Raw genomic sequence first — 23,669 nt, 5'->3', positions numbered from 1 at the left:
TGAGACTGCAGCATAGGGGTTGGTGGTGATACCCATTCAATCCCTGATTCCTGGTTAACTAAGGGGAGAATATTCTATATTGGGGGGATTTGTCCCCTGCTGACATGGCAACAATATCCAATTTCCCTTTTGTCATCTGTGACAGTATGGTTGCACCGTTGGCCCATCCCCAGTCCCCCACTCTGTGAGCAGAATGGCTGCTGGCTAGGGGAGCAGTCAGCTGCCTGGCGTCAGGGCTCAACCAGGCCACTCCAGAAGAGTTTCTGCATTGCTGTCATTCCTGCTGGGGGTAGTTGATAGTACCACTGAAAGGTAAGACAGTAGCGCTCCGTGCTGTCCATATGTAGGAACAGACTCCATCCACTACACTTTTACAGTGAGCTCTTCTGTTGGGGGTGCCTTGTGTTTGGTTGGACATATAGAGCAGTAGGCTACAATAGAAGTACTAATATGACAAAACAATAGAACTTTCATGTGACATCGTGTGTTTTTTCATCACAGCACTGAGGACTTCTACCATGGCTGGCAAGGTAAGTGAAAGAGGGAAGTTATCTCTAACCTAACTGTTCCAACTAAATTAGACTAAAGTTATGGGAGTATTATGTACTGCATTAGCCTGGGTACCAGTGTGTTAATGCTAATATTCCAGTTCCACTCCTTGTACTCCGAGTCATTGGCATTGACACGGGGTACAAGGAGTGGAATGTTAGCAGAAAGTGGCTGGTACCCAGGCTAGCTCTGCATCACATTATTCCATTTGAAAATTATCTATTTGATCTCAAACTCTATATGTGAAGTCAAACATGATGTCCTACTTACATCGTAGCTGATTTTAAAATGTCAGTTTAGTAAAAAAAAAGAAAAAAAAGAAAAAGGGATTCACTGTCACTACACTCTCTTTGTAGATGGCAGGGGGTGTCCTCTCTCCTTTGGATAATCTGTGTGGAGTGGACTGTGCCAATGTCCATCCCCTGTTTTGTCACCTGTGCCATGAGCAGTACCAGCACCCATGCCTCTTAGACTGTTACCACATCTTCTGTGCGCGCTGCCTACAAGGCAGAGCCAATGAAAGCCGTCTCAACTGCCCCCTCTGCGGGTAAGGGACTGAACTTAACTTACTGAAAGATGCTTTCTGAATACACAAGCTGTGCATTTAATTTGACACTATTGTTAGTCCAAGACTACCTAAATGCCCCCAACCACATTTGTACCTTTGTGGTGACCTACAGTTACTTGTTTAAACATTGGGTTTGAGTATAAGGCATTGCATCTCAGTCTTGGCAATGAAATAGGAGGAATCCCTTTAAGAATCTGTGTAACTCTCCAGTTCTACAGGGCGCTTAAAGCATGCATACTGCACAGCCAACTCTGATCTACACATGAATGGACAGGGACTCGCCTATCCTTACAATCAATACCAGCCTTAGTGGATGAAAGTCAAGCAGTCTGCTAAGGACTATGGCTCAGAGTGACCTGGTCCAGCCCGACCAGGGCAGGATGGTTTGAGCGGCTGGGACAGCTGCAGGGTCAGCCCTGGCTCTGAGTTAGCACCATGTTAAGGCCACCATGTAGTCACACTACACAGGCATCTTGGCAATGGAGCCGGGAGCTCAGGGCAATTAAATGTGACCTCACAGTGCCCTATCCATTTTATCCCCTACTGGAGAATGAGTCATGGCCAACAGTATTACCTAAAGGCCCTCTGGATTAGCTCTCACTGATCAAAGAGCACACGGCTATGTGGAACAAAACTTCTCCAGGAAAAAGATTATACTGGAAATAAAACTAATCTTAGATTGGGCCTTTTCTATCACTAAAGAGAGTTTTCAGCATATGAACTTATCACTTGTCTTTGATTATCTTCAAACCCGAAAACACAAGCAGATACACAAAGAAGTGGTGGCAACCCCATTTAGATCACTGGATCAAGTAGTGATGAGCAACACATTGGGGATGATGTTACAGCCAAACTGATACACTGCATCGTACAGATACCCCAATGTGCACACACTGGTTGAATCAATGTTGTTTGAAATTACATTGAAACAATGTGGAGTAGATGTTGAATTGTCATCTGTGCCCAGTGGGACAGTATGCAGCTGACATGATCAGTCATTTCAGTCCATTTCCTGAATACATCCCGAGGTCCCCTGATCAACTCCCCAACGTGATGCCAAACAAACAAACAGTAGATTGCTGAAATCATTTCTGTCCAAATCGTTCCTCTGACATTGGGTAATTTTGAAACCTCCTGGGTTAAGTTGGATTTTCTTTGTAGGTGAGAAAGGGGATGACCACAGGTCATCAGACTGTAAAATTATCTTACAACTAGCTGTAAGATTATTGCTTCTGCGGGTTCTGATAGTATCAAAGCCTACAGCTAAATCTGTCCCTGTAGATCTCTAGTGGTCCAGAGGGGCTTTGTTGCCCTGCCTGCCCGAGCCCACAACTGCTATGGTTGCTGCTTTGTTCTGCAGTTGCATTGTCCCCCCAGAACCTGAGGTCTCCTTGTGTGCTCTGTGATTACATATCTGGGATGAAACCAAACACTGGATCACATCCGATCATGCAAGATGATAAGTTAAATAAAACAGTTGGTACGAGTACGACTGCTATGGGGTGGTTTCCCTATTTAAAAATGGCTCCCTGTGGCTCTCGACCAGGCATCATTTATATCAGAGTTCTCCTCATTCCAGGTATTGAAGAGCTTACAGGAGTGAGCAGATGGATCTATGGAGTGGACCATTGTGTAGTAGGCTACTAGAGTGAAGTGTGTTCCGAGGGGAGATAACCCAGTGGGCACACTCTCTCCCTGCAGGTCCGCCTGGCCCTGTGGCCTGTGCATGGGCAATACGGAAGTGCTGTTTGTTGCTATTTTCATCAGTACTACCAACCATCAGTGGTGGGAAAAGTACATAATTGTCATAGTTGAGTAAACGTAAAGATACCTTAATAGTAAATTACTCAAGTAAAAGTCACCCAGTAAAATGCTACTTGAGTAAAAGTCTAGAAGTATTTGGTTTTAAATATACCTAAGTATCAAAAGTAAATGTAATTGCTCAAATATACTTACGTATCAAAAGTAAAAGTACAAGTATAAATCATTTCAAATTCCTTATATTAAGCAAACCAAATGGCCACTTTTCCTATTTTTATTTACGGATAGCCAGGGGCACAACTCTCTGACATCATTTACAAATGAAGCATGTGTTTAGTGAGTCCGCCAGATCAGAGGCAGTAGGATTCTCTTTCCTCCTCGCCAATGTTTATTTAGTTTGCATAGCAACAGGGTCTATTGTGTGCTACTAATAGCAGTGTAGCAAATTCCCGAGATTACATGGTTCTTGAGTGAGTGGATGGCAGTGGTGTAAAGTACTTAAGTAAAATTACTTTTTTGGGGCATCTGTACTTTACTATTACTATGTTGGACAACTTTTACTTCACTACATTCTTAAAGAAAATTATGTACTATTTACTCCGTACATTTTCCCTCACACCCAAAAGTACTCATTACATTTTTAATGCTTAGCTGGACAGGAAAATGATCTAATTCACACCTATCAAGAGAACATCCCTGGTCACCCCTGTAATACTGCTAGAACCAGGTCAATGTTAGAGGTTGCATACTTAAACTCTAAAATTAATTATTGTTTGACATGTTTATGACATGCCATTTGTCTTACCTGTAGTAAAAAAGTACTGCCACGTACTGAATTCAGAATATGTTAGCAAAGCTTCTGCGATTAGATATGTTGCACCATCTGCTGGAGAGCCTTGGGAATGCAACTCACTACTTTTTTATGATCAGTGTAGCGAGAAACTAAAATTTGAATGAAGCACTGTATAAAACATTTTTACTGTGCTTTTGTTGCTGGATCCATCTGTGTCACAGATACCCATCAGTTGTGAAAGGAATGAATGCACTCCCACCAGAGGACCGTCTGCTGAAGTTCCTGGTTGATAACTCTACTGATGACTGTGAAGAGACAGTCCAGTGCGCCAACTGTGACCAGCAGAGCAACAAACAGGTACCTCACAACAGAAATAACTCTAACAAATGCTATAGATCTTAATAGAGAGCATTTATTATCATGGATCATATTGTGTGTGTGTGTTATAGGACACAGGGCCAATGTACTACTGTAACACGTGTAGCCAGCCCCTGTGTGGAGCTTGCAGGGATTCCACACACAAGGCCAAGATGTTCTCCCACCATGAGATTGTGTTCCTGGCCAAACGCACCAAAGTGTGCCACCGGATGTGCTGTGAGTATCACCTGTATTATGTTCACTCTACAACAAGTGCTCAGCGGCTTCTAGCTATAATTACATTGTTATCTAATAATAACCTATGGTGACACTTTACATTAAGTTTCCCCTAATACTACGTAACGAACACAGTAATAACTGTTAACAACAGATTTTACTAGGCTAACCAGGAGAAATTAAGAGACAAGATAACATTAGGTTTAACCCTTTTAGTTACATTGTACAATGTAACAATCTTTGAGAAAGAACTGTGTAATTACACTTTACATTAAGTTGCTTGCTCCTGGGTATGTGCATTGTAAATACATGTATATCCCTTGCAACAACATTGTAATTAAAGAGTTGGTTGTTAAAGATTGTTACATTGTAAGTACAATGTAAGTAAAAGGGTTAATCCTAATGTTCTAATTTATCTTGGTTAGCCTATTGTCTGCAAAGGTTATTACATTGTAACTGCATAGTAACTATAAAGATTATACCCTACTGGGCTACACTTTACATTCAGTTGCTTGCTCCTGGGTAGGTACACGATAACTACAAGTATATTCTATGTAACTACAATGTTCTTACATTACACTTGATTCAGTATAGCCTTTGTGCCAGGTTATAACATAGAAATAAACTAATTGAAAATGGCCAGTAGTTAATGTGCCTTGTTACAATTGTTGTTACCAGGTCCTAGCCTATCTATCAACCCAGGCCTATCTATCAACCCAGGCCTATCTATCAACCCAGGCCTATCTATCAACCCAGGCCTTACATCTGTATTCAATGGTAGTGGAACCTTGTAGTTACATGTACCAAGATCAGATGTTGGTTTGAGTTATTAACATGGTAATTCACAGGTGACTTTCAAATGTGTAATTACAAAACAGTTATATAGTGGAACAAGATAATCTGTAATAATAACATCATTTGTCACACATGTAGAATAACCTTCATCAAGTGAATGTGTAATTAAGTGTTACCTAACCTATTGACACAATTGTCAACATGTTCATGGGATGATTATCTTATTGTGAGGAAACAGTGATGTGATAGTGATGGTCTAACATAACGTTTGTCTCCACAGCTCTCCACGATGAGCCCTACATCATGTTCTCCACAGAGAAGAAGTCGATGCTCTGCATCAAGTGTTTCAGAGACATGCAAGTGTGAGTGAAGCTCGTACTACAGCGACGCCACAGATTCAGACAGGAACGCTGTGAGTAAAGCTAATTGATGTTTCTGCTAAATTCCACAGAGAGAGCCGGATACACTGCATCGATATTGAGACAGCATACATGCAAGGCTGTGAGATACTAGACCAGGCAGTGCTGGTAGGTGAATTGTGACTTTTGTTCCCTAGATACATTGTGTGTTATCCCAGCTATAAAAACAACGAGAGTTGCACACTCTGTTTAAACTCCAGGTATTTATTGGGTAAACCACCAACGTCTCGGCATCACTGTGCCTTCTTCAAGGTAATATCATGAATGCTTGAACCAGGTTATGTAGACAAAACAGTGCAATTAGTGCAACCAATTACAATAGTGAGGGGTGTGTCATAATTATCAGGTTAATTAGAATTATTTTTGTGAAACTGTTAAAAGACAATAGTTTACAGCATATTGAATATATTAGGCTATTGTTATCATTAGCATACGATTATCATCAGCATACATGATTGTTTCATTGAATTTCACATATATATTGTTTCTAATTTCATTCAATTTTTGTTACATGTAATATTTTGGTTCAACCATAATGCATAATAAGCATCAACAGGGGAACATATTGGATGTATGTGGATAAGCTGTAGAAATAATATATTCATTTATAAGACTTGTTCATAGAAAATATAATTGTTCATTAGAAGGGCCTGTGATCCAGTGGTGTAAAGTACTTAAGTAGTACTTTGAAGTATTTTTACTTAAGTAGTTTGTTGGGGTATCTGTACTTTGCTTTTCTATTAATTTTTTTGACAACTTTTACTTTTACTTCACTACATTCCTAAAGAAAATAATGTACTTTTTCTTCTATACATTTTCCCTCACATGCAAAAGTACTTGTTAAATTTTGAACGCTTAGCAGGACAGGAAAATTGTCCAATTCACACACTTATCAAGAGAACACGTGGGCATCCCTACTGCCTCTGATCTGGCGGACTCACTAAACACAAATGCATAATTTGTAAATTATGTCTGAGTGTTGGAGTGTGCCCCTGGCTATCTGTACAATTTAAAAACAAGAAAATGTCACCTGCTTTGCTTAATATAAGGAATTTGAAATTATTTATACTTTTACTTTTGGTACTTAAGTTTATTTTAGCAATTCCATTTATTTTTTATACTTAAGTATATTTAAATTCAAATACTTTTAGACTTTTACTCAAGTAGTATTTTACTGGCTGACTAACTTTTACTTTAGTAACTTTCTATTAAGGTATCTATACTTTTACTCAAGTATCACAACTGGGTACTTTTCCCACCACTGCTGAAATCAAAGTCAATATTCAGACCACTAGAGGTCAATGTTTTTAAACAGGATATCCAGCAGGCATCCCTCCGTAGTACTAGGATATCGATGTTACCTACTCTCCTTTGTAGAGCAACATGCTCAATGCCTGTGTACATTCTGAGAACTACATGTTTCTAAGAGCTTGGTGAGAGCGTGGTTGTCCTATGGTTATTTTGCATACAACCTTCCACAACTTTCTGGGATTGGTGCAGGATAGTTGCTTGGTTTTGGAACATTCTCAGCACATTTAAGGAATTTGACAAAAAAACATTATTTTCTTAGAATTTCATTACTTTAATAACAGAACGTTTCCTAAAAGTTCAAACATGGTCTTTCAATTTTGGTAATGCTCTTGGAATGTTCTCAAACTGGTTTGACATTGGGAATGTTCTCAAATAGTTCAGTACTTCAGCATAATGTTTCCTACAGGTTTCCTCATGGTTCTATTCAAGCTAATGTTCTCAAATTGTTCTGAAAACGTTAAGAAAAGTTCAAGAAAAACGTCAAGAAAACTTTAGTAACATTCAGAGAACGTTCTAAGAATGTTATTTAAAGAGTAACTTTCATGATTTTTTTTTTTTTTTTTTACATCGAAACCCAGATGTTTTAGGATTAGTTATCGTGAAACACGTAAATTCTGGTCTTCATTTTGACAGTTTGTATATATTTATTTTGTCTATTAGTAGTAAATTAGTAGTAAATCTAGCTGTTTTTGCCCCTATAGTGGTTCAACTTTACCATTGAAATTGTGATGTAGAGGCACCTTGAGAAGGTACCTACCTCTACGTTATCTCAAGGGAGGGGTTCTGTATGAAATCCACTCCCTTCTAGATGCTCTGGGTGGTACCACCTCAAGGCTTACTATAAAAGCAGGTGACAGCGCGCCTTATTTGGCAATGGTATTGGTACTCTCAGTGGAGTTTGCCGATATATTTTGCATGATGCTTCCTTGACTTGACTACTGACGTTACACAAAATTCAAAAGGCAGTAAGACACATTTATGTTTTTTGACAGTTTTTGCTTATCTTTTCATACACATCTATGTGCTTTTACAAAGAAAAATAAAACATGTAGGCTATCTGAATTATACGTTTATATTCGTAGCTACATCGATCAAAACAAGAAATAGATGAATGCTATTCTTGTCAATTATTTTTATATTTTCACTACCATAATGTCTGATTGGTGGCGCAGTCTGCTAAAACAGTTGGCTCATATTTAGTCGTTATGAGTTCTAATCCCACATGGAGCAGTTGTCTTTTATTTTTAATAATGTAATTTACAATATTCATCCCGTGCCTACACACTTCTAATTCTGAAAAGTGAAAACATACCTGTGAGAGGGGTCGCCCTGGTACTGTAGTAGTTGTAGGTTTTTATGCAGTTCCCAAGACCAGTCTGTGTTACTTTGACCACTGGAAAAATAGTTCCTTTGTAAATACTGCAATGAGGATTGGATTGAATTGAGCCCCTAATCCTTCATTTGCAAGGTGATGTTTGCACTTCTCTTCCCAACACAATACCGCAATAAATGTGAGCCCACATTTACATTTTATTGGGGGGGGGGTATTCAAATTTACACCCTGCAAGTGGCAATAGATGTCAGGAACTCGGCGTTGTGCCACTGTGAGCTAACTGTCCAGAGCCGTATTTGTATGCAATGCACATAACTGTGCTTTAGTGATAAAGTGTTGGGATCAGGTACAACTAGATTTACCCACCCCCAAAATGAATATTTATAAGCAATTTCCCCCACCCACAACTTCTCACCAGAATGCATTTTTTATTTTATTTAAAGGTATTGGGCAATGGCTGAAATTGGGGGTGAGAGTTACTCTTTAAAAACATACATTCCATTCTGAGAACGTGAAGAAAATGTTCCCTAAAAACAATCTTAAGTGTGTTCATGTGTGTTGGCTGCAGTCACTAATTGACCACACCTGATCTTAATGAGTGCTTGTTTCCTTTGAAATGGGGTCTATTTGGATAGACTGAAATGAACAGCTTTGTATGTGTAAAAAAAGTACAGTATGCTAGCTCCATCCTGGTGGCACAGTGGACTAATTCCATGGATTGAGAATAGAAGACTATATGTTATATTCCATATGTTCAAACAAGACCAATGTGCGCTAGCTGGGATTACATTGATATGTCACAGTCACCACCTCTGAAAATCGCAGTTTTCCTCTGTAGGGGAGAAATTGAGCCATTTTTTACATTCAGCATCATCTAACAAAGATACACTACATGACCAAAAGTATGTGGACACCTGCTCGTCGAACATCTCATTCCAAAATCATGGCCAGTAATATGGAGTTGGTCCCCCCTTTGCTGCTATAACAGCCTCCACTCTTCTGGGAAGGCTTTCCACTAAATGTTGGAACATTGCTGCGGGGACTTGCTTCCATTCAGCCACAAGAGCATTAGTGAGGTCGGGCACGGATGTTGGACACTGATGTTGGGCGATTAGGCCTGGCTCGCAGTCTACCTTCCATTCATCCCAAAGGTGTTTGATGGGATTGAGGTCAGGGCTCAGTGCAGGCCAGTCAAGTTCTTCCACATCAACCTCGACAAACCATTTCTGTATGGACCTCACTTTGTACACAGGGGCATTGTCATGCTAAAACAGGAAAGGGCCTTCCCCAAACTTTTGCCACAAAGTTGGAAGCAGTGAATAGTCTAGAATGCTGTAGTGTTAAGATTTCCCTTCACTGGAACTCAGGCGCCTAGCCCAAACCAAGAAAACAGTCCCAGACCATTATTCTTCCTCCACCAAACTTTACAGTTGGCACTATGCATTAGGGCAGGTAGCGTTTCTCCTGGCATCTGCCAAACCCAGATTTGTCCGTCGGACTGCCAGATGGTGAAGTGTGATTCATCACTCCAGAGAATGAGTTTCCACTGCTCCAGAGTTCAATGGCGGCGAGCTTCACAACACTCCAGCTGACGCTTGGCATTGTGCATAATGATCTTACTCTTGTGTGCGGCTGCTCGGCCATGGAAACCCATTTCACGAAGCTCCCGACGAACAGTTCTTCTGCTGACGTTGCTTCAGAGACAGATTGAAACTCGGTAGTGAGTGTTGAAACCGAGGACAGATGATTTTTCCGCGGTCCCGTTCTGTGAGCTAGTGTGGCTTACCACTTTGCATTTTAGCCATTGTTGCTCTTAGACATTTCCACTTCACAAAAACAGCACTTACTGTTGACAGGGGCAACTCTAGCAGGGCAGAAATCTGACGAACTGACTTGTTGGAAAGGCGGCATCCTATGACGGTGCCACGTTGGCATTTTATTAGGATCCCCATTAGCTGTTGCAAAAGCAGCAACTACTCTTCCTGGGGTCCACACAAAACATGAAACATATTACAGAATGACATAATACAAAACATCACTAGATAACAACAGCTCAAGGACAGAACTACATACATTTTTAAAAAGGCACACATAGCCTACATATCAATGTATACACACAAACTATCTAGGTCAAATAGGGGAGAGGCGTTGTGCTGCGAGGTGTTGCTTTATCTGTTTTTTGAAACCAAGTTTGCTGTTTATTTGAGCAATATGTGATGGAAGGAAGTTCCATGCAATAAGGGCTCTATATAATACTGTACGTTTTCTTGAATTTGTTCTGGATTTGGGGACTATGAAAAGACCCCTGGTGCCATGTCTGTTGGGGTAAGTGTGTGTGTCAGAGCTGTGTGTAAGTTGACTATGCAAACAATTTGGGATTTTCAACACATTAATGTTTCTTATAAAAAGAAGAAGTGATGCAGTCAGTCTCTCCTCAACTCTTAGCCAAGAGAGACTGGCATGCATAGTATTTATATCAGCCCTCTGATTACAATTAAGAGCTAAATGTGCCGCTCTGTTCTGGGCCAGCTGCAGCTTAACTAGGTCTTTCCTGCCGCACTGAACCACACAACTGGACAATAATCAAGATTAGACTAAACTAGAGCCTGCAGAACTTGCTTTTTGGAGTGTGATATCAAAAAAGCAGAGCATCTCTTTATTACCATATTTGCAACCATTGAGTCTATATGTTTTGACCGTGACAGTTTACAATGTAAGGTAACGCCAAGTAATTTAGTCTCCTCAACTTGTTCAACAGCCACACCATTCATTACCAGATTCAGCTGAGGTCTAGCACTTAAGGAATGATTTGTACCAAATACAATGCTCTTAGTTTAAGAGATATTCAGGACCAGTTTATTACTGTCCACCCATTCCAAAACAGACTGCAACTCTTTGTTAAGGGTTTCAGTGACTTCATTAGTTGTGGTTGATGATGCATATATGGTTGAATCATCAGTATACATGGACAAACATGCTTTGTTTAATGCCAGTGGCAGGTCATTGGTAAAAATAGAAAAGAGTAGAGGGCCTAGAGAGCTGCCCTGCGGTACACCACACTTTACATGTTTGACATTAGAGACGCTTCCATTAAAGAAAACCCTTTGAGTTATATTAGATAGATAGCTCTGAATCCACAATATGGCAGCGGTTGAAAGCCATAGCACTTAAGTTTTTTCAACAACAGGTTATGGTCAATGATATCAAAGGCTGCACTGAAATCTAACAGTACAGCTCCCATAATCTTCTTATTATCAATTCCTTTAACCAATCATCAGTCATTTGTGTCAGTGTAGTACATGTTGAGTGCCCATCTCTATAAGCATGCCGAAAGTCTGTTGTTAATTTGTTTTACAGAAAAATAGCATTGTATTTGATCAAACACAATTTCTTCCAACAGTTTGCTAAGAGCTGGCAGCAAGCTTATAGGTCTGCTGTTAGAACCAGTAAAGGCCGCTTTACCGCTCTTGGGTAGCGGAATTACTTTGGATTCCCTACAGGCCTAAGGACAAAGACTTTCCTCTAGGCTCAGAATAAAGATATGACAGATAGGAGTGGCTATAGAGTCAGCTACCATCCTCAGTAGCTTTCCATCTAAATTGTCAATGCCAGGAGGTTTGTCATTATTGATCGTTAAGAATAATTTTTCCACCTCTCCCACACTAACTTTACAAAATTCATACTTGCACTGCTTTTCTTTCATTATTAGTTTTTTTTATGCATGAATATAATTGCTCACTGTTTGTCGTGGGCATTTCCTGCCTACGTTTGCCCACTTTGACAATGAAATAATCATTAAAATAATTGGCAACATCAAATGGTTTTGTGATGAATAAGCCATCTGATTTGATGAAAGATGGATTTGAATGTCTTTCTGTCCATAATTTAATTTACTCAAGTTTTCTTCCATCATTCTTTATATCATTGAGCTTATCTTCATAATAAAGTTTATTCTTCTTTTTGTTGAGTTTAGTCACATCATTTCTAAATTTGCAGTAAGTAAGCCAGTGAGATGTCCAGCCAGACTTATTAGCCACTCCCTTTGCCCCATCTCTTTCAACCAAACAGTTTTTCAATTCCTCATCAATCCATGGAGCCTTATCAGTACTAACAGTCAGTTTCTTAACAGGTGCATGTTTATCAATAATTGGAAGAAGCAATTTCATCAAGTGCAGCGTCTGGATGCTCCTCATTAATCACATCAGACCAACAAATATTTTTAACATCATCAACATAAGAGTCACAGCAAAATCTTTTGTATGATCTCTTATACACCATTTTATGCCCAGCTGTTGGAACTTTGGCTTTCCTGGATATAGCCACTATATTGTGATCACTGCATCCAGTGGGTACGGATATAGCTTTAGAACAAAGTTCTACAGCATTAGTAAAAATGTGATCGATACATGTGGATGATCTTGTTCCTGTAGTGTTTGTAAACACCCTGGTAGGTTGGTTAATAACCTGAACCAGATTACAGGCACTGGTTACAGTAAGAAGCTTCCTCTTGAGTGGACAGCTTGATGAAAACCAGTCAATATTCAGGTCCCCAAGAAAGTAGACCTTCTCTGTTTACATCACATACACTATCAAGTGTTTCACACATATTATTTAGATACTGACTGTTAGCACTTGGTGGCCTACAGCAACACCCCAAAAGAAAAGGCTTTAGATGTGCCAAGTGAACCTGCAACCACAACACTTCAATAACACTTGACATAAGATCTTCTCTAAGGATTACAGGGATATGGCTCTGAATATATACAGCAACACCTCCCCCATAAGCATTTCTGTCTCTTCTATAAATGTTATATCCTTGTATTGCAACTGATGTATCATCAAATGAATTATCTAAGTGAGTCTCAGAAAAGATATTCAGCACTCCCTCTCATGTGATATTGCTTAACTGACGTACGTTCATCACATTATCTAGCTAAATAAGAGAGGTCTAAAAAACTAAAAAGTAAAATACGGTCCAAATCTTTGAGTCATCTAACTAATAATACTGTGGGAAGCATTGGAGTCTGCTGCCTGCTAGCTAGTCAACACTGCTAGCTAGCCAACCGCTACCGACTAGCAGCGCTGTAATTACTAATACATTACAACGGAACGATTTGACTAGTGCAGTGTTAGCTAGCTAGCTACATAGCTGTCTTTGTCTTAGCTTGATAATTGTGTAGTTTAGTAATAGCTAGGTTAGCTAGCCAGCTATTTCCGTCCCCCGCGACGCCATTGTTCCATACCCAGCCAACTATTACCGACGAGCAGCATTGTAGAAACTAAATACGTTACAAAGGAACGTCTTGATTAGTGTTGTTATGTTAGCTAGCTACAAAGTTGCTTTTGTATAATAGCCAACCTCTACCGACTAGCAGCACTGTAGAAACTATTACATTACAACGGAACGATTTTACTAGTGCTCGATTCTTTACACCTGTCAGCAACTGGTGTGGCTAAAGTAGCCAATTCCACTAATTTGTGTATATATAGTGTATCTGCATATATGTCAGGATGTGCTGTATGCCTGGAAATAATCAGAATTAATGTAAACATTAAAGTTTTTAAAACATAGCTTGTCCCAAAAAAAAAGTGGTCTCTTGACACAACTTACCCCGGGTATGAGGTAAATTGAGCTGCGGGACAGGGTAAATTATGCTGCGTTCAGAAACTAGTAGGAACTAGGAAAGTCCGAAATTTCCAACTTGCTAACTGGTTGAACGTGGCACATGTATCGGCACAGGTATAACTACAACCAGTTAGCAAGTCAGAAATTTCTGTTTCATAGTTCCATCTAGCGCATGAACGCGGCAATAAGCCCCCTACAAATTGCTGTATTGAATGAAATATTACCACTACATTTTAAACCCATTCAAACACAATTCAACACAATCACAATAGCTATTTGTCATTTAATAATTTTAACACAGGCTTAACACCTAACAAACCCTTTGTCCTTTTTTACACTCTCATCAATAGGCCTTGTTGTTACGTCATATGCCAGTGTAAATGCCTTGCATTACGCCTGGGAAGAAAACACTTCAATTAGCTCAAATTGCCATAGGCTCAACTTATGCCAAGGCAAAAAAAAAAATCTAAACTCAGCAAAAAAGAAACGTCCTCTCAGTAACAACTGCATTTATTTTCAGCAAACTTAACGTGTAAATATTTGTATGAACATAACAAGATTCAACAACTGAGACATAAACTGAATATGTTCCACAGACATGTGGCTAACAGAAATTGAATAATGTGTCCCTGAACAAGGGGGGGGTCAAAATCAAAAGTAACAGTCAGTGTCTGGTGTGGCCACCAGCTGCATTAAGTACTACAATGCATCTCCTCATGGACTGCACCAGATTTGCCAGTTCTTGCTGTGAGATGTTGCCCCACTCTTCCACCAAGGCACCTGCAAGTTCCCGGACATTTCTGGGGGGAATGGCCCTAGCCCTCACCCTCCGATCCAACAGGTCCCAGACGTGCTCAATGGGATTGAGATCCGGGCTCTTCGGTGGCCATGGCAGAACACTGACATTCCTGTCTTGCAGGAAATCACGCACAGAACGAGCAGTATGGCTGGTGGCATTGTCATGCTGGAGGGTCATGTCAGGATGAGCCTGCAGAAAGGGTACCACATGAGGGAGGAGGATGTCTTCCCTGTAACGCACAGTGTTGAGATTGCCTGCAATGACAACAAGCTCAGTCCGATGATACTGTGACACACCACCCCAGACCATGACGGACCCTCCACCTCCAAATCGATCCCGCTCCAGAGTACAGGCCTCGGTGTAACGCTCAAACGCAAATCTGACCATCAACCCTGGTGAGACAAAACCGCGACTCGTCAGTGAAGAGCACTTTTTGCCAGTCCTGTGTGGTCCAGCGATGGTGGGTTTGTGCCCATAGGCGACGTTGTTGCTGGTGATGTCTGGGCAGGACCTGCCTTACAACAGGCCTACAAGCCTCAGTCCAGCCTCTCTCAGCCTATTGTGGACAGTCTGAGCACTGATGGTGTAACTCGGGCAGTTGTTGTTGCCATCCTGTACCTGTCCCGTAGGTGTGATGTTCGGATGTACCGATCTTGTGAAGGTGTTGTTACACGTGGTCTGCCACTGCGAGGGCGATCAGCTGTCCGTCCTGTCTCCCTGTAGCACTGTCTTAGGCGCCTCAGTACGAACATTGCAATTTATTGCCATGGCCACATCTGCAGTCCTCATGCCTCCTTGCAGCATGCCTAAGGCACGTTCATGCAGATGAGCAGGGACCCTGGGCATCTTTCTTTTGGTGTTTTTCAGAGTCGGTAGAAAGGCTTCTTTAGTGACCTAAGTTTTCATAACTGTGACCTTAATTGCCTACCGTCTGTAAACTGTTAGTGTCTTAACGACCGTTCCACAGCTGCATGTTCATTAATTGTTTATGGTTCATTGAACAAGCATTGGAAACAATGTTTAAACCCTTTACAATGAAGATCTGTGAAGTTATTTGGATTTTTACGAATTATCTTTGAAAGACAGGGTCCTGAAAAAGGGACATTTCTTTTTTTGCTGAGTTTATATTAGCCCACACAGCTACAGCATGCTAGGTTTAGGACCTTATATTGAAGCTTTTAGAGAACCCAAGTCCCCAACTGATATATACAACAATCTTTAAATTATCTACTTTGGTTTAGATACAAGCATCATGAAATCTCATTTGACATGGTGAAAATACATTTTTGGGGACCTAAGTTTGCTTACCACTTTTTCAATGTGGTTTCTTCCTTCACAGACTCCATGAAATGATGACCTCTTCCTAAATATTTGGTAAAATTATACATTTTGTGTATGGTCACATATAAACAAGGGTGGCTCAACATACCCCACTCTCCCCTAACGCACTCACGACTCCATGGCCTAGTATGAATCTCCCTCGGCAACTCTGTTTCCATGCTGTATTTTACTTGACATAATATAGGATGCTTATGTTGTCGATTTTGAAAAGATACCGGGTGGGTCTTGAGTTTGAGATAAAGCATATGATCATGTGTGTGGTTTAGCTACAGGTGAGTGAGAATATATACCATGACCATGTGTGAGCCTTGCTTTCTCTGTAGGCAGTGAAGGAGCTGCAGACATCGGCCCGTGAGGCTATTATCATGCTGAGGGCCATGATAGGGGAGGTGGGCTCCAATATGGAGGAAGAGGAGAATGCAATCTGTAACATCTTCACCAGTATGCAGGTAAGACATCACTACAGGACTCTTTTCAGGTCACCTGAAGAAAAAACATTGTTGTTATTGAGATTTGAATGTATTAAATAAACATTGTGAGTTTAACTATTGTGAGTTTAACTAAGTGCAACAATAGTGAAACAATAAATATGATTCCACATTTGAATATGTGATATGCCCTTTACATGGAATATATAACTTTGAAGATGCTATGATGGTGCCTCACCACTGGGTGACTCTCTTGCTCTTTTTGTTAAAAGTTTGCAAGGGTCTTCAGCTCTCAACAAAAACTCTATGAATGGACCAAACCCATACTGGTACAATTACAAGACAATGTGTACCACAAAACTATATTTTAGAGGAAATGAATCAGAAGTTAAATCCCCAGACAGTTATTTTCAAAAATGGAGGGTGGCAAACAAGGCCAACAGTCTTTTTCACAGTAGACCGACTACTAGCAGACGTTTCCATATCCATTTTCCTTGTGGTTAACTTTTTCTCTGCTCTCAACTGACAGGAAAGACTGGCTGAGAGGAAGAACATTCTGTTGCGAGCGGCTCAAAGGTACTACATTACTTTGCTATGAAACTGTTGCTTTGATGCCAGAAAAACTATGGATAGGAAATCTGATAGGCATGGATTGAATTTAGCAATTTCCCCTAGGTCTCAATGTGCTTTACATTGTCAAGTTGTACATAGTTAGAAAATCTTTTTTACCAATACGAATGTATTGCAGCGATTATTTCGTTCACACCCTGTTTGTAGGCTTGTTTCTATTTGGCCCCATGAGATAGACTTCACAGTAAACAATACAAACAACAATGACTAGGCAAACAGAGTGAGGACTGCTTCAACACAACTACTCATCGTTCCATGTCCACAGCTGCAGTTCATGGTTACATTTAATCAATGAAAATGTGTAGATAACCTCTGGTATTGATATTTACTCTCTGGTAGCAGTCCATTACAACTAGTGGAGCAGGAAGCTAGATCCTGAGGGCCATTGGACTGCAACATTACTGCCTCTGAAGTCTGTATGGGAGAGAGTGTATCAGGTTGCATTGTGTAGAGATCTTCATTGAGATTTTTGTGCCCCGTGTCCTCCATCTTTCTCGGCTCGCTGCCTAGAAGCGGCCCAGTGACTGTCTGGATTCCCAGAAGGGAGTTAAAGGCTATTTATGGCAAGCTGTGTGTTTCCGTCTCAGTGTCTGTCGGTGTGTATGTGTTTGTTACGAAGAGCAGAACATAGATAAGGACCTGGATACATGAAGTATGGGTTTCTGTATTGCTTAACCCTTTGCATCAAGGGGATAGATGTGTAGTGGAAATGTGTGTGTGTTTGTAGCCAACATGAAGAAAAGGAGAAGGCGCTAAAGGAGCAGCTCTCACACCTTGCTGCCCTCCTGCCAACCCTGCAGGTTAGATCATCATATCTCTACATCCCCAGGCCTGTAATTAACAGTGTAGGCCAATAACTAGTTGTTACCTAGTTGATACCCATAAATACATTTGACAGTGGTATAGATTGTTCATTATTACCGAACAGTTTATTATTCACGAGCCCTCCAGTGTGGTTGACCTCTGAACCTCTCTGATGCCCTCTCCAAGGTTCACCTGGTCACCTGCTCAGCCTTTCTCAGCTCAGCCAACAAATTTGAGTTTCTGGACATGGGATATGTGAGTACTGGCACTTTATATTCTGAAGAGAATCAAAGATAGAATGGGTAAATTAACCAGAGGTTTGCATCAAACATGGTGGCTCTCTCCTCCACAGCAACTAATGGAAAGGCTGAGGAGGATTGTGAAGCTCCCTCATCAACTGCGACCAGTGCAAAGCAGCAAAGTGAGTGTGGCTTGTCTACTCTGTTCTTACAAAACAATGTGACTTCAATCCACACTGCCCTTACAAAAAAATATTGCAGTTTTGAAACTGCAATAAAAGTGCAGTAACTGCAGTCGACTGTGGTATTTTGGACGCAATAATTGCAGAATAACTGCAGTGTACTGCAGTTTAACTGCACTGTAACTGCAGTTATACTGCAAAATTACTGCAGTACATTTTTTTTAGTTATTTTGGACGCAGTATTTGCAACATACTGCAGTTATACTGCACACTGACTGAAATCTTTTTTTGTAAGGGTGAATTTGCATTTAATACTATACACACAGTAAATGTGTTGTCTCTTCCTTCAAAGAAAGGTGCTAGCCAAGCTCTGACCCAGATGATCTCTCTCTCCCCTCAGATTAACACAGACTACAGGGTTGAGTTTGTTCGCTGTCTGGAGCCCCTACTGCTGCTGGGACAGCGCCGCCCAGCCTCCATTACCGGAGCAACTAGTATTGCAGCCCTGTGAGTCTGCTTGGCCTTTAACTCTTGTGCAAAATATTCTTCCCTAATCTCTGTCTTTCAGTGTACAAGTGGGGCTTTTTAATGAGACCAAATCTCTGGACCCAAATGTTTGCACATATAAAATATGAGATGATATGAAAATCTCCTTAGATTAAAAGATGAGATATAATATAAACAATTCTTGGAAGCACAACTGGCAGATGGTGATAACCACAGAGAGAGGGAAGGAGACGCCATTATGAGCCCCACTATGTCAGTTATCCTGTCTGCCTGTAAGCTCTGGCCACAGACATGCTTAGGCTACGTAACTCACCTTTTTGGTGGCGGTCTTCCTGTTATAGCGGGCGCTAGTCCCGTCCTTTCCGTGCCAGAAATACGGGTGATAACAGTGGGCTGGGCCAGAGTGACCAGCACAAAGCCAGGGTTCCAGGAAACAGCTTTTTCCAGCAAGGCTCTGTGTCTGTCTGGATATCACAACACAGTCTGGATCCCAAGCAAACCTTAACACACGACAGTATGTCTCTCAATACACACACATACTGGGGTGTGAATGTATTTGGCTGAAGTATAAGATACAGTGAGGACGACTGGACCCAAATCCAAGGACTGGGCTTGCACTGAGTTTAGCTGTTACCAGAGTTTTAACAGAATCAAAATGTCCCCTTCCAGAGCCTTGATTCCTAGTTGGTGTAAGCTATAGTTGTAGGTATTTGACACAGACATAGAGATTCATTTGTTTTCAAAATGGAGCCATTTGTTCTCATAAAATCATTCAGATGCAGACTCTCTCCCTGTCCATGTGGACACAAGGGACGCATGCTCCCTGACCAATTTTCCACATCAATCACTCCCAACTGTTCACAGGTCTGTAACTCCCCCTTTTCCCAAACCCCCAACATACTGACAGTCCTCCCTCCCAACCAGTGCCCCTCCATGTAGGATACGGAGTGGGTGGGGACGGCACTGAGCAGGCTGGCACTATTTTTATCAGAATTTCACAGAACTCTCCAGGATTCATCTGGTAGCTAGGCACACAGGAGTGGCGGGGCCAATTTGTTCCATGCCACTGATGTCACTGCTTTTGCCAATGTCTTAAATTGGTATCAGTGGTGGGGGCAGCAAGTGGATGCTCAGAGGACTAAATGGCAGGGTGAGAAAGAGACACTCACAGCAAACAATCAGAGACTCACTCTCGGGATAGTTCTACTGCTGTATCAGGGCATGTGCCTTGCAAGAAATCAGGACTGAAAGCATTCCAGAGCCCAGGTAAGCTGCATGTCTTCTCCAGCTGTGTGCCGATAAACTTTTCCGTAATTATAGAATATCTGTCTTTACCAACTGGCTAATGATATTTCCACCTGTTATATATTCCAGAGTTTAATCCGAGTTTCATTGGTAACATACATAGCCCTCCCTCATTCATGGTGTACAATTGTAAACTATGGCAAACATTTGGTTAAAATTGTAGTATTGAGTGTTAGGAAGGTCTGTTAAAGTGGTCTACAGTATTACATGAATAGCTATCTATTACTCCAGTGGTAGTCGTGGTGGTAAGGAGTGAGGGAAAAACAGGTCAGGGCCCGCTGTCTGTCTGTCCTGGTTGTCTCTGTCTTAAAGTTCACTGGAAACGGGGAGAATTTTATGTTTCCAGTTCAGCCAGGTCTCAAAAGCTACTCAAGTAGTCTTCAATATTTATAATTTCCATTTGTTGCAAATACAGTATATGAAGCAATGGTTCTATTGTTCAAAATTTTATAGCAAAGTAATTTTCTAACCTGGAACTCGACAAGCAAATGTTTTACATTGTTAGTTGTAAACATGGCCTTCAGAATGCCATTATCTGAATAGCCTGTGTTGATATATGGTTTTGAGGTGCAGGCTTCAAATATGAATCGCTCTCTCTGGAACATTATCAGTGAGAAGACCTGAATATAATATGGAACATAACAGTATATTTATATAAAATGGGATAGATAGGCTGTAAAAGCTACTCTCTGATCCATTCTTTATGTAAGTATATAATTAGAGCCTTAAATAACTGTTACTTAGGATGAAGCTTCCCAATGAATGATGCCCTGTGGTTTTCTCTCCCCTACCTCAGGCGCCATTCCCCCCTCTCCATGTCGTGCCGCTCCCCGTCCCTCAGTGACATGCCCCTGGGCTCGGCCGCGGGGAGAAAGTCCACCTCCCACCGCTACATCTGCACCAAGGTCCTCCTGGCAGAGGGGGGCGACACACCCTTCACTGAGCACTGCCGCAACTATGAGAACAGTTACAGGGTGAGTGACATGATCACAATGACAACAACTATGGGTAGAGTGACTTGGCCACTTCACTTGTGATAGGGTGTCTGTGACAGTGTTGGTGCGTGCGTGCGTACATTCATATGTGTGTGTGTTTGACACAGACCCTCCAGACTGAGATCCAGAACATGAAGGACCAGGTACAGGAGCTACACAGGGACCTGACCAAACACCACTCCCTTATCAACACAGACACCATGGGGGAGATCCTGGACCGCTCCCTGCACATCGACGGACAGATTTCCTCCCAGTACTCCTCTGTGGAGACCATGAGGGCTCTGTTTGAAGAGGTACGTCCACAGGCCCCATATCTAACAGCAGCAATATGTTTAGGAGATCAAGCAGCTTATCAATCCTTTAATATATCCTATGTTTTGTGCACATGAATGACTTGGCCTTGTGAATGATTTGGCCTTATTAAAGGAAGTAAACATTATTTCCCTTTAGATTTGGGAGGAGACCTTTCAGAGGGTCACTAATGAGCAGGAGATCTATGAAGGTAAGGTTTACCCATAAACTAAACATCAATCTGTTGTATGTATGTACATGTGGACTTGGTAACATGCATCATGATCTAATCCCATCTTTGGATGTGATGCATGTGCTTTGTTCTGTACTTTGACATGGCATTTGTGTTCGACCACATTCTAGCACAGCTCCACGACCTGCAGCAGCTGAAGCAGGAGAACTTGTACCTGACCACCATCGCCCGACAGATTGGACCATACATCCTGTCTATCGCCAAGGTTAAAGAGCGCCTAGAACCCAGGTAATAATGATATACGGTTCCCTTACCAACTACAACTCCATCGATACAAAATACAGAAATTCAGTGTCAAATATATAATTAAGTAAAATACTGGTCAATCCAGATTTCAGGAGCCCAAAGAGCTTCATGATGACCGCACAGAAACCATGCTGAAAATCTATGAGGACACCTCTATTGCCATGGACGCACAACACAGGTACCTCGCAACACATAACTGTGGTTAGTCTTTATACTGCAGAGAATATAAATAATGATCGGAAACTGGGACAGATTCCATTTTATAATCATGAAGGTGTTGTATGTACCCTCTCTTTGTTTTCCTTGGCAGTGAAGACCACACCTGTCCCACTGACAGTGACTGGGAAAGGAACATGGACAACCGCTCCCTTATAATACAGTCTGATGAGGCTTCCATCAAGACCAATGACTACCATTGGCCAGGAAGGCAGACAGCCAATTACAATGAGATGCCATTATAAAGCAGAATGTTACACTTTCCCCTCCCCCCCTGTTTCCTGTGTGGCCTCCAGCTCAACACAACAGGACAAGGACAGCATGTGACATTCTCCTCTGTTCAGATAGCCGCTCCTGACATTTCATGGTGACATTTCTTGGCAGGGAGGTGTTGTCATCAGCTCAGAGGTGAGTCCTTAGACAAACAGGTCTCACAGGACTCCACTGACACTCACTGGACTCAATGACTAACAAACTGGAGTCAATGGACTCACTAAGAGGGCGGTGAATCCCCTCCAATCTCACTTGTCAATGTGGAAAGATAAATCTGATGGACCAGTAGAGCATCACCTCATTATGGACTGAATGGATGGAGGATCTGGAGTTTTATGCCGAGGAAGTGACTGTGACTACCATGTCTCAATCAACAATGCATGGTTTTAGACCTGCAATAACATACAGAGGGAGAGTGCTTCCTCAGTTGATTGTATGGTTCTAAAACCAACGGTTGTATTTGTATCATATGATCACTAGTTATATACAGTACATAGTGGAATGTATCTGATGATCTATGGCTTGTTGGTCCTCATCCTCAGGTCATAGATAGTGCTGGTGTGACCTCAGTAAATACAACAGTCAAATGTAATGATGCACATCAACTTGTATTGTCAGTGTGGTTTCCTTAAATTACCCAAGAATATGCAGCAAATTGGTGAAGCCGAGCTTTTGTGAGGGAAGCAAATGGCAAAAATGTTGTCAGGCGCTGCTCCAGAATCTCCCATGTGTTCAATCGGCCATCGCATATGGTTTACATCGTTGTCATCCTCATCAAACCATTCAGTGACCACTCGTGCCCTGTGGATGGAGGAATTGCCATGCTATGGGGGCATAGCCATGGTAGCCGCAATACCCCATAATGACAAAGCGAAAAACTTTTTTAGAAACGTTTGGAAATGTATAAAAAACAGAAATACCTTATTTACATAGGTATTCAGACCCCTTGCTATGAGTCTCGAAATTGAGCTCAGGTGCATGCTGTTCCCATTGATCATCCTTGAGAAATTTCTACAACTTGGAGTCCACCTGTGTTAAATTAAATTGATTGGACATGATTTGGAAAGACACACACCTGTCTGTATAAGGTCCCACAGTTGACAGTGCATTTCAGAGCAAAAACCAAGCCATGAGGTTGAAGGAATTGCACGTAGAGCTCAGAGACAGGATTGTGTCGAGGCACAAATCTGGGGAAGTGTACAAAAACATTTCTGCAGCATTGAAGGTCCCCAAGAACACAGTGGCCTCCATTATTCTTAAATGGAAAAAGTTTGGAAACCAACAAGACTCTTCCTAGAGGTGGCCGCCTGGACAAACTGAGCAATCGGGGGAAAAGGGCCTTGGTCAGGGAGGTGACCAAGAACCCAATGGTCACTCTGACAGAGCTCAAGAGTTCCTCTGTTGGGATGGG

At 41.5% G+C, this 23,669-nt stretch overlaps 1 protein-coding gene across 4 annotated transcripts; it reads left to right on the top strand.

The window, feature by feature from the left end:
- The first annotated feature begins 93 nt into the window (after positions 1-93).
- On the top strand, positions 94-22,863 carry LOC115150712 (RING finger protein 207). Of its 4 annotated transcripts, none has more exons than XM_029694252.1 (19): positions 94-312; positions 502-530; positions 906-1,096; positions 3,893-4,028; positions 4,121-4,265; positions 5,341-5,422; positions 5,512-5,587; positions 16,213-16,338; positions 16,847-16,893; positions 17,675-17,747; positions 17,938-18,006; positions 18,104-18,172; positions 18,573-18,679; positions 20,781-20,958; positions 21,087-21,272; positions 21,430-21,481; positions 21,634-21,751; positions 21,855-21,947; positions 22,044-22,863. In XM_029694252.1, exons 2-19 carry the CDS (start codon positions 519-521, stop codon positions 22,228-22,230), a joined length of 1,947 nt encoding a protein of 648 aa, XP_029550112.1. In that variant the 5' UTR covers positions 94-312; positions 502-518; the 3' UTR covers positions 22,231-22,863. The 4 variants fall into 4 exon arrangements, with proteins under 4 accessions (XP_029550112.1, XP_029550114.1, XP_029550115.1 ...); XM_029694254.1 differs by having other exon boundaries at positions 98-312; positions 22,080-22,863; XM_029694253.1 differs by lacking the exon at positions 94-312 and adding an exon at positions 356-376.
- Positions 22,864-23,669: the final 806 nt, after the last annotated feature.

This window comes from Salmo trutta, chromosome 16, assembly GCF_901001165.1.
Source record: "Salmo trutta chromosome 16, fSalTru1.1, whole genome shotgun sequence".
Lineage (NCBI taxonomy): Eukaryota > Metazoa > Chordata > Actinopteri > Salmoniformes > Salmonidae > Salmo > Salmo trutta.
The sequence above is the reverse complement of the archived record's forward strand: the minus strand, read 5'-3'. Positions and strand labels throughout refer to the sequence as shown.

Coding starts and splice junctions, on each gene's coding strand:
- LOC115150712 (XM_029694252.1), top strand. Junction 16,339..16,846: donor ACATCTTCACCAGTATGCAG/GTAAGACATCAC, acceptor CTCAACTGACAG/GAAAGACTGGCTGAGAGGAA. Junction 21,482..21,633: donor TGAGCAGGAGATCTATGAAG/GTAAGGTTTACC, acceptor ACCACATTCTAG/CACAGCTCCACGACCTGCAG.